Source organism: Varroa jacobsoni, unplaced genomic scaffold, assembly GCF_002532875.2.
Source record: "Varroa jacobsoni isolate VJ856 unplaced genomic scaffold, vjacob_1.0 scaffold_1352, whole genome shotgun sequence".
Lineage (NCBI taxonomy): Eukaryota > Metazoa > Arthropoda > Arachnida > Mesostigmata > Varroidae > Varroa > Varroa jacobsoni.
In genome coordinates, this window is record NW_019214254.1 from 134,913 (window position 1) to 146,345 (window position 11,433).

Sequence of the window (11,433 nt, forward strand, 5' to 3'; positions counted from 1 at the left end):
AAATATGGATACACACAGCTCTAGTAGTGGCCTTTGGGTTTGACACTCGATGAACAGGCTTGAAGATTGCGTAACCACGTCCGTGGGTTCGAAGCTGTGACCTCTAGAACCTAACTAATGGTAACGTGGTCGAAGAAGGAGGCGGGCTATGAACTCTCCTATCTACGGCTATTACCATACCTATAGAAACGGAAAAATCTATAAACGTGTACTGTGACTGTTCCAACAAAGTTGTTCATCTGTAGTATATCTAGTTAATGAACAGATGTAGATGTGAACTTGAAGACCGTAACATCCCCGCCCATTCAATGACAGAGTGAAAACTTTGTTGAAATGGCCGACTAGTTGAATCTTCCTCTATCCATAGACAGTGGTCGTTAATGGGTTGAATAGGAGCACATGCTTTTATTATAGTTAGTGCAACGAAACGTCACCAAATTGATCGTTATTCTAAGAAAACGAAATAAAATGTCTACAAAGTGAAACGTTTTTACGATTTACAATTGCGGTGCATAAACGTCGCTTTTAAACAGTAAAAGTTGCACTATCTTTGGTACTCATATGCGCTATAAAATGATAATAGTATTTTTTTTTTTTTCACTTGCCTATATGTATAGTTTTTATATAAAAATAGATCTAAACCATACGAAGAAATGGGATTGATCATCGTCGTTGGATTAAGGTACCTCGAGTGATATATGGTATATGTTAGTTTATTTAATTGTCTTTGGAATAAAATGAACCAGTAATCAATTTTTTAATAGGAACGAAATACGGAACGCGGATTCTGGTATGAAGCACGCTGTGCCGAACGCTTTATTTTGATGACTTCTCGTGGCCAGCTTGTGATTGTTTTGTTATACGATTCGTCTTAACGCCATTAGGCCGCATTGCCACATCCATTTCTTTTGCATTCTAGGCCTACCCAAAAATGCACGCAGAAGAATCTTCCATTAAATCCGAGTAATCCGTTTGATTTCTTTGCCTATACGACTGTCGACGAGATTACCCATGATAGTTTAAACGCGTTCATAACTTACGATTAAGGTTCGGCTACGAGGCGGAAAGAAGATGATGAAGATTCTCAGCCATACGTTACAGTGAATATGTTGAAAAAACGGGACAGTAGATCGCTAAAGCATCGATTCGATATGTCTACGAGTCTTTTTTTTTGCGGACCATGCGGACCTGATGCAGTACGATACGTGCTTTAAAGTTATGCGGTCCATCAATATCGTCCTAAAAAATTACCCTATAGATACAGGCGATTAGGGCATTGACTTTTTAATTAAAATTAATTACTGCTTAACTAACATATATTCATTAGGTTTAATATGTTTTAATCCCATGATCCACTTACGTTCTTTAGATCCAAGGTTCTATAGTCTTTCATTATGTCGTCTTCGGCATATCGGTTCACGTGAGTCTTTATTTCTCCTCGTTGTTGGCCTTCATCGTTAGGGCAATGTCGGTCTTTGCTGACGTCTACAAGCGCAAAAATAAAGTAGATCCTAGTGGAATCATTTTGAAGAACATTTTCATCTCGCATCACCTCGCTTACTGTATTACTAATCTGGTCATCGTTTTTAAGGATCTGGTACGTCTGAGATCAGAAGAAATTGCCTTTTCCATACAGCGTTCCGATTTGTATGAGGCTCTTTGTAGGTGGGCTTCATACAAAGTTTGAAAAATGAACAATATCTTAAATAAGAAAAATGTGTTTTATCGCCCGTTACAAAGCAAATGAGGTAGACTAACAGTTCGTATAATGTTTTGACAGATTCCGGTCTGCGAAGCCGAGTGAATATATATTTTAGACTCTGACACCTCGGATACCCAAAAGGTTTATAGAATGACAACCAGTTGTTGCGTAGCCAACAAAAGATTCCTTACTCCACTGTGCACATTGTGTTACTAGCGAATATCCGATTAATATTATTATATTAAGTTCTAAAATTATGCTTGCGAAAATTTTCCTAGTTTATCTTTTACAAAACACTCACAATCTCACTCAGAGTAAATACAAAAGCTTTAAAACCTAAGTGAGTGGTTTATTTCGGGAGCTAGGATTCAATATTTAGACGAGACTCTAGTTTTTCCTTTTTAAACTTTCTTATAACAACATAATGCATTTTGACTTGACTGGGAAATAACCGAGCTTCCCAAGCGCACTAGTCTATTTTTGCATTGTTAATAGAGATATATCTATTCTGGTTTCACCACCTGAGCTATTCCTTATCTGGATTTGTATTAAAACTAATTGTTGTTTATGATAAAAGGCTATATGCTGCTGGCGAATCTAATTTGGAATCGTTCTGCTGACGCAATGTGCTAAGAACGGATCCAAGTAAGCCAGACAAAACTCCATGTTGAATAATTCGTGAATCGTGGAACCCTGTAGTGGTTCGTAGACAAGGTAAAAATACTGCAGCTGTAGGCTATGTCTGTTCAAAACACTAATATTTCACATTATGTGCCATTTTACAAAGCTCATAGTTTACCCCGTTACCTCTAAATAATTTTATTAGGGTACATATTAGAGCTAGTTAACAGTATTGGGACAAAATGTGTTGGAATAGAATATTAAAACGTCACCTAAAGCGTGGACCTTGGCCACGTAGACCGATGCCTTACTTCTAGGTTCACTAGGGCTGGGTGTGACCTAGAATGGCTTGAGCAGAATATTTTTTGCTAAGAATAAAAGTAAGCGCGGAAAGGCTTAGAAGGTAGTTCATCGGCTGATCTTTCGCACTAATAATTGTTGTGAACCTAATCATAGCTGAATGCAAGTAACGACGGTACACAAGACCAAATGCTTCTATATATAATATATAAAAATATATATAAAATTCTAATATATATAAAATTACGGTGCGGAACTAGTGCAAGTTAATAAACGTTTTATTGCAATACTAACCTGGTTACGGACTTATAATCCTCGAAATAATTTCGTTACACTGGTAAACTCCTTGACATTATTCTAGTGCTATTACTCTATTATGATAACTTCAGATTACTTTCTAACGAGGTCATTTATTATCGACATCAGAGAGGATCTGCATATGTACAATGTTTTCAGAAAAAAAAACTGTGTTACAGTCAGAGCAGACGGTAACTAACTACTTATGCAGTGTGTTACATTATGTTATGTGTTATAATAAGCGCCAAACAAGGAATTGCCTTAATACACGCCGATAGGATCAGATGTCTAAACAATTTACAGCAGTGAAGGCTGATGGAAGTGATTGCAAGTCGAGTACCGTACGTAAACACTGTGTAAGATATAAAAAGTTTTCTTACAATAAAAATTAGGTTTTTGAGTGATTGTCCTACAACGAGCTATCTATGATCTGAGGAACAGATACATTTTCTGCTGTTTTCGGACCAATCGATACGCTGTTATTATATCGACTTTTAACGACTACCTAGAATATTGTATCGATCACTAGCTAAATATTTTGACTACAATAAGCCAATCAATCAAAGTATGTACACATCTATTAATTGAATCCTACGGTAACTGGGGAATTGACATTAATTTTGGTTAAAACAACATCGCGCTAACGAATTGCGTAGAATAAAAATAAAAAAAAAAAAAGATGTACATATCTTATATCCAATTAAAACCAATGCTTCATTTTATTACAGGTAAAAAGAAAAAGTATGAAGACGCTATGGGCAGCGCGCAAACAGTAAAAAATTATATTTTCTGTCGTTTTCGAAATCGTAGTTAACATTCGTTTAAGTCAGTGAAAGCGCTCCATATAAGTAACTTATCTTAATAAGTTATCTTGACAAAATGATATCACTGAGACAATGCGTCGAATATTCCAGAATGGCGCGCGTATATTTGAGTGTTGAATGTAATCATCAAGTGTAATTCGAATACTAGTTTACTTTGTGAACAATGTTTACAGCAGAGACAGAATATTAAAAGGCGATGTTTAGCTTCTCCGGTCCTTACCATTATACCGCATTTTAACCACGTATGTACAATAATGGCGGAATCCTAGGTTTTTTCCAGTGCTTCGTTTCACCACTGCCATTGATCAGCTGTTTCTTTCTTCTTTGTAACTTGGAGCCCCTGAGATTCGCGCACTGTCATTGGACTTTGCTAGCTGCATGCATTTTAAATCGCTTACTTTTTGTGGGTATGGCAATATTTTTTAATAATATTAGTACGCCTAAGATACAGTCTAAGGAAAATTTACCTATGTATGTACTTCAATGCAATTGGATAAAAAGTGCCTAAAAATGTATACACTTGTATATCACACAACCAAATCTGTCTTCTCTTTTTTCTCATAAAAATCATTGCATTATAGCCAGGAATAGAAAAAAGAGCGTCGAAGTATGAGGCACGTTGCTGGAAATCTCTCTAGTTTAAATTTTATAAATTCGTCAGCCTTTTTCGATACAGCGATTTCATAACGAGATATTGGAACCTTTTAAATAAGCTTTTTCTCCAAGCAAAAAAATGTTCCCAGTAGCGTCGGAGGAAAAGAGTCTATTTTTAAATTTCTTCTAATATATAGATACTTCTCCATCAACTAATTTCCACCACTGTACAAGGGCTAGCTTTTCAGAGGAAACGTTAAGAGTAACGTCTTTTTAGTTATCGCATCATTACGCACGCACTTAGATACTGATCAATACCAACGGCAATAATAACGGTGCTCTCTGCTATACACGATATCTATAGACAATCCTGCGTCCTCATTATCGACTTCACGGATGCGGACAAGTAGACAAAGGCTTGCTCAGTCTGCCATTGTTTTGTTGCCTCCCGGACACATACTCCAGCCATTCATTAACAAAAATCATTTCTAGCCGAAGTCATGTCCCTATCGCGTTTAGCTCCCCTATACGACTGCACTACCTAAACAGTCCGTTGTATCGTAAACGGTAGCCCGAAGTCTTCAAGCGAGGTATCCAGCACGCGATGATTTTCGATGCTCTCGTCTGCTTCGTGGTCGCTGTTGCCTGCCGAAGCCCACGGCACGATTCGTCCACCTAATTCGCTCTCAATACTATTATGGTTACCATGGCTATCCTGAGCGAAGGAAAAGATATCTGATGACGCTTTTTGGTCAAATGAATCATCCAGGTCCTGTCGGGGCTGACATTGTACCTCGATTAGGTCATCGTTGAGGTTTAATTGGCACCTTTGCTGGCGCTGCTGGTGTAATCTTCCTTCAGCACAATGCGACTTTTGCGGTCGACAGTAATTTTGCCTCTGGATAACGAGGACCTTCTGTAGCTGGACGATGTAGTCGATCGCCGAACGCAGTGTTTCTACCTTGGACATTTTGCGATTAGCCACCGCATCCGGGAGACGCTCGCGAAGCGAGGCAAAACCTTGGTTCACCTGATGAACTCGCTTGCGTTCGCGCTCATTACGACGCTGCACTGAGCTAACAAAGGGGGAGTCGAGTCTCTTGGATTTTACCATGGCCTTTGTGACTTATTATCAGCACCTTTCTTTATAAAGGAAAGGATGGATAACGCCGAGCAGTTTTTTCTCTCACACACAGGTCCGCAGACAAACAGATGTGTCTTTTTGGGTCCGGCACCGCCGCTGATAAAGGCGTGTGCAATGGGAACAAATCGCACTATATCGATTAATCAGACGGCCACTGGCGAGCACGGTTCAAACAGCGTTTGATCTTAAGTCCTAGTTGAGGTCGTTATTAGGTTGCGCGCGGTGTCAATGTAACCAAAATCGATTTGAAAGTACTGCCTAGCAGTCGACTCTCTTAAGTTCACGCAGTGCAATGTCATTCCTTAGTTGCGTTTACGCACGCACTCTGCCATATACCACCTAGATAGTTTTAAGTACAGTATTAACTGGACACTTTGTGCAGCGTCGTTGAACGCTTCACATAGGAGACTATTCCTACGCAGTCGAGGATACGAATATCCTCCTTTACACTGTTACTATAATCTGTTGTTGCTACCTTTTTCACCGTTTTCTGGAGCTCTACTCAACCTCTTGTGAAAGTGTCCATAAGGCAGGGATGCTTTTATCAGCGTACTTCACTTTGTCCGTCTTTCTCTCTACCTTCCCTCATGGTACCGTATCATCAAAGCGCCATTCGAGGCGTTCACCGCGCACTGTCCTATGGGAAAGGGCACCGCCGTAGTAGTCTCAAGCCGTAGGAAGCAGTGCGTCGTCGTCATCGTGCCATTTGCTCCCACGGTGACAAACCGAAGACCGGACGTCGAAATTCGTCTTCATGCGACGGCCAACAGCACGAACGGCCGAGAAAAAGGGGGAAAAAGATGGAAGACCTTCACCGTGGGCTGAGTGTAGGACGAGCCTTACTCGTGAATGTATTAAGTGAACCGAATAAACGTAAAGTATTAACGATCGGTTATTTTCAGCGGCTGCTGTAGTTGTAGTATTCGTAGTAACATCTTCGTGCAGGATGTACGTTCCGATCCCTGTCTGGGAGCGAGGGCTTGTTTCGCTATTGTTTGGCTTTTTGGGGCGCAGCAAAACCATCCAGGACCACAGACTCAGCAACAAGGGCCTATGAGAGTTGGCCTGCGCGTACAAAGGCAGAGAGGAAAGACGTTTGCTATTTTGTCTATTGGTCGATGCCCAATGAACAAGCTCTTATAATCGGAAAACACTGTTGGTGGATATCGATTAAGAAATGGGACTGTAATATGGAACATAATGGGATTTTCGATATTTTAAGGCGATTATCTATTGACCTGCGTGCAATACGGCCGCCAGTAATAGACTCAGATACGATATCGCGCAGGTGCAGGTTTTTATTCTTAAAATTTGCTACTACGTTTAAAGCATACTAATCAAATAGCGAAAAAAACGACATTAAAGACGAAGGAAGTAGCTGGACAACGTTTGTCTCGCACTATAGCTGCAGTTTTTCATTTTTCACCTTCCATATACGCTGCTATGATGTTAACAAACATTTGTTATTTGTGGTCCCTCTATCGCATAAACAAAATTATACACACAGGCCAAAATTTCCCTTTGCCAGCACCAAGCTGTAAGTAACGACGCACTCTGTCCAAACACTGCTTTCATTTACATAATACCTACTATATGTGGGTCAATTACACAGTTTGCCTGTTTAGACGCTGCTGCCTCGACCACTCGAAATCAACATCGGAACTTTGATGAAACGTCCTGGACGAGAAGGCAGCGGTAATTCTACCAATGAAAGTTTATACGGGGTGAGGGAACAGTGGACTTGCAGCGCAGAAAGACCTCAAGAAAAATCGCCAAGAACAAAAACAGATACCTGAGACAATTAGGAAAAATTGAAGTTTCCGCTTCGGCAAAAACTTATGGTTGAACCGGCATGCGTTTCAACTGGGAACTCACTTCTGCCCATTTGAAAGGTTATCTTTTTTTATTTCTAGACCTGCGTTATTCCCATTGTCGGTCTACTTTTGTCCCACTGTGTGTGTAATATATAACTACCTCGATTCATTCGTTACCAACGCTCACGACGACATCAATCGTTCAGATAATTATAAATAAACATTACTTTTACTTGCTTTTGATTAGCCCTGACCGATCAATCCCGATACGATTAAGTGTTCGACCATTCATTTAAATGTAATTTATTGCAAAATAGCTACAAGCACGTTCAGTAAATTTGTCCATTGGTATATAGGCACTGCTGCTGCCCGTGCTACTGTCTCCGGAAAGTCTACCGCAGTAACCGAGTCTGCAGTTGGGCTGCTTCGAGGGAAAGATCGGGACGGCAACCTATTTTCTGGGGCTTATTGCCGATAGACCGAAGTCGCTTGCTGCGGATAGCAATGGTACAGTACGGCAACGAGGGAGCAGGCGAATACGAAAATACTGCACATCTCTCAGACCAGGCCAAGGCTCAGCGCCTAGAATACGAAGAGGCGTATCTGCGACGACAGTCTGCGTTCTGCAATCAGTTGTACCTAGGACGATATCTGCTTTTACTACAGTAAGCAGCTTTTTCCGCAGTTTTTAATAGTCTCTTTGTGTTTTGTTGTATTATACGTTTATCGCAGATCATAGATCATCCGTCCAGCACGATACCATGCATACATAGAGTGTGTTGCAGATAATGGTGGCACAGCGGGCATTCTGGCAAGTAGATGTTCGACTGACCTGTCTCTGATAGTGATTTGGGCCGTGGGAAAATTTTGCAAAATGAACGAAACGTGGTGGTTAATCTGGAAAATTTTAAATGGAGAAGGTGGTTGCTGCAATACGGCGTGTCGTGCTTAGATCGATACTTAGTTCGTGTTACTTATGTGAAGGAAACATGGGCTGTAAATAAGAGATAGAGAACCATTTTTGAAAATGGATTATGACCAATAGACAATGATTGTTTATTTTTCTTTCAATCTGAACGTCTGATGAAAACTGGAGAAAGGGTAAATAGCTCATTGTTTTCGATAAACTGTTAGCGTTCATTTAAGGTAACGGGGGATGGTAATTTTTATATAAATAAGACTCTTTTCTTAAACAATGTAGTGAAATAAGATAATTTCGTTAACCTATATTGAAGCTACTCAGATTGGAAAGTTAGCTTAACGTTTATACTATTTAGCATACCAAAAAAACAAACGTTATTCTGCCGTAATTGTGCCTTAGTAATATTGTGTAGTGAGTTTTGATAGGAACAAGAGCTGTGATTGTATGTAAATGGTAAATTGGAAAGTATGTATACACATATTAAACTTATAGATTATTATTATATAGATAGAACGTTTCTCACAGTTATCGAAGTGTACGATACAGATTCATTAACGTAGGAATTATCGATCTACCTTATTGATGCCGTTCATGAAGTGTCTTGCGTTTTAATCACGTGGACGGTAAATAAAGCACAAATGCTAATCTGATTTACCTCTGATATGTTTGTAATACGATAAGAGTTGTTAGGTAAGAAACAACAAATAATATTCTAGTTCGTTGAAGAAAATCCACTTAGAATAGATCTAGTACGCGGCGACTTCGTCGGGTCGAATTTTAAGTTGAAGGGCGACAAGTTAAGAACACAAACTATTACAGATGTGTAAGATTTGTGCACGCTTTCAGTGCGCCGCTGGTGTAGTGGTATCATGCGCGATTCCCATTTTTGTGACGCAAAGGTGATCTCCGGACGGCACCGTCAATTTTATCGATATTTCGACAAATCTCTAGCTCTCAAACTTTCACGATGGAAAAACATAATCAGATTGTAACAGATTGAAACATAAAATAACCAGATGAGTAGTCGGGATTAACAAGAGTTAGTCAGCTAATAGATGTTCGAAACGCTAATTATTAAAATGGGTGGCCAGAATCCTCCCCTTATTTCGACGTCAACCCACAATCGTGAAGCAGTTGTGAGTTCTTCAAATTGTTAATAGTTACTGCTAATATATTGGAAAATACTTCATAGAAGTACCAGGTACTTTTTTTAAATTGGGTATTATAATATAATAATGACTGCTTTTTCCGCTTTGTTGACTTGTAAACAAGATAAAGCCAACGCTGTACGTACGCCAAAAGACTCTACTGATATCTAGCAGTAATCCATTCTCCACTCACAAACTGTAGTTAAAGCACAAACCGACCTATATAGTGATAAACTTGAATAGACTGGCTAAAAATGAACTACTACAAATAGTAGGACAGTTATCTCTAGAAGATCGAAACATGCGAATACTTCTATCTGTAATGATAACCAGGCACGATGTCATATCATTCGGTAAACCAAACGAACTTCCTCTCGGAATCGATAAGAATGAGATATTTCATCTAATAGCAAATGATCCTATCAGATTGTGAACTCTTTGAACAGACTGTGAAACTGTTATACCACTATTCTTTATAGCTATTTATCATTCTATTGTCGATAATAAAGTAATAAATACATATGTACATAACATAAATAACAAACATATATTCAAAAAAACTATCATGCTCAAAGAGGTTGTATGTATGCAAGGTTTACCGCATCATCCGTAACATTTACTGTAGTCCATTGGTTCTTTACGTTGTTCGGTGTTTTTGAATTCCTTATTACCTTTAAAAAAAAATCACTATTTGGGGTCTTTTCCAAGCGAGACATAAGTCAACGCTCTCGAAGTTATTGCTAATGAGCTACTTTTTCTAACAGAGAAGATTCTCAAGTGAATTTAGTCCTACTATTATCTACTCAATACATATAAATTTCAATTGCATCAAACTGTCTATACTATTGATTAATGGTATCGATTAATAGGTTTCTTTCAATGAACTATTTGGTCACTTCACTATTAGGAGAAATGGGTCGCTGCTTCTTCGACCGTTTCGGGACTGTTAGCACTTATTTTTTTGGGCCTGGATTTTGATAAAACGTAGCTCTAGCCGAACAATCAGTGTGACTTACTCGAAGTCCGTTGAAAACACTAATGATTTTCAGCGTTTTAAGGCTAATCTGCTTCATGGTTGCTTACTCTTACTCGTATCCAGCAAGGACGACCAAGCACGTTCCCCCCAAAGCGCAATTTACGACAAATAGATTTCGCCTGTTTACGTGCCTGCACAGATAAAGCTGCGTACGTAAATTAGAGTACATAGCAGACAAAAACATGCGTATTTTGCCTGCGCAATAAATTTATATTCATGCATAAATAACGACTTTGTGTAATGCTGCCGACACAGCAGTACACTTAGGGTCATTTTGTTCTTCAGAGGAAACCCTGATATGAAATGGTTCATGATAAGGACGAAACATTTTATGTACAGAGTCTTCACTCGTCCTACTGAGCCGTCAACGATGGAATGTCTGACAAATGAAGTGTTAAGTCATGTGTTTTTCTATAGGCAAATGTGTCTTAAATTTAATTTAAATTTCCACTCACAGTGCTAACCAACTCCTGTTATTTCGGTGGTAATCTATTTATCCCGCTATTCAAAAACCCTAAGGCATGCAACATGATAAAGTGAGTTTTTTTCTTTTTCAGCCTTTTGATGGCTAAGATATTTTCTAAAAATTCTACGTAAAAGCCAACAAGTGAACGAACGACGTAGGCAAAGCGCAATTAATTTCATAGTAAGTCAGCGCATAGACTTACTATTTTTTTGCTTACTAACTTAGCCTATATTTTGCTTACCTGGTTATTGCCATCATTCAATTTTCGATAAAAACAAGAGGAAGATTACTCAAAAAACTATACCGATTCCCAAGGCATCAGGCGCCGTCTTTATTCGCCTGTGAATGAGACATCGATGATTGCTATAGTAACGTGCGTACGTTCATTGAGAACGGTCCGGGTGACTCGCCAATTTGGTATAAACGGCCGTTGAGACAGCGTGCTCAGAAGATAAGCCACTGACCTGCCCCTCAGCTCTGTCCCTCTCTTTTGAAATACTGTGCTAAGGAGTAAAAACGTCGTTCTTTTACAAGTGAAGCAAAATCATAAAAAAAAAGTTAAGTT

The 11,433-nt window shown here is 39.1% G+C and overlaps 1 protein-coding gene across 1 annotated transcript; it reads right to left on the reverse strand.

Annotated features, from left to right (window-relative positions):
- Positions 1-3,983: 3,983 nt before the first annotated feature.
- On the reverse strand, positions 3,984-5,781 carry LOC111269077 (uncharacterized). Its single transcript, XM_022848426.2, has one exon. It carries the CDS (start codon positions 5,450-5,452, stop codon positions 4,880-4,882), a length of 573 nt encoding a protein of 190 aa, XP_022704161.1. The 5' UTR covers positions 5,453-5,781; the 3' UTR covers positions 3,984-4,879.
- Positions 5,782-11,433: the final 5,652 nt, after the last annotated feature.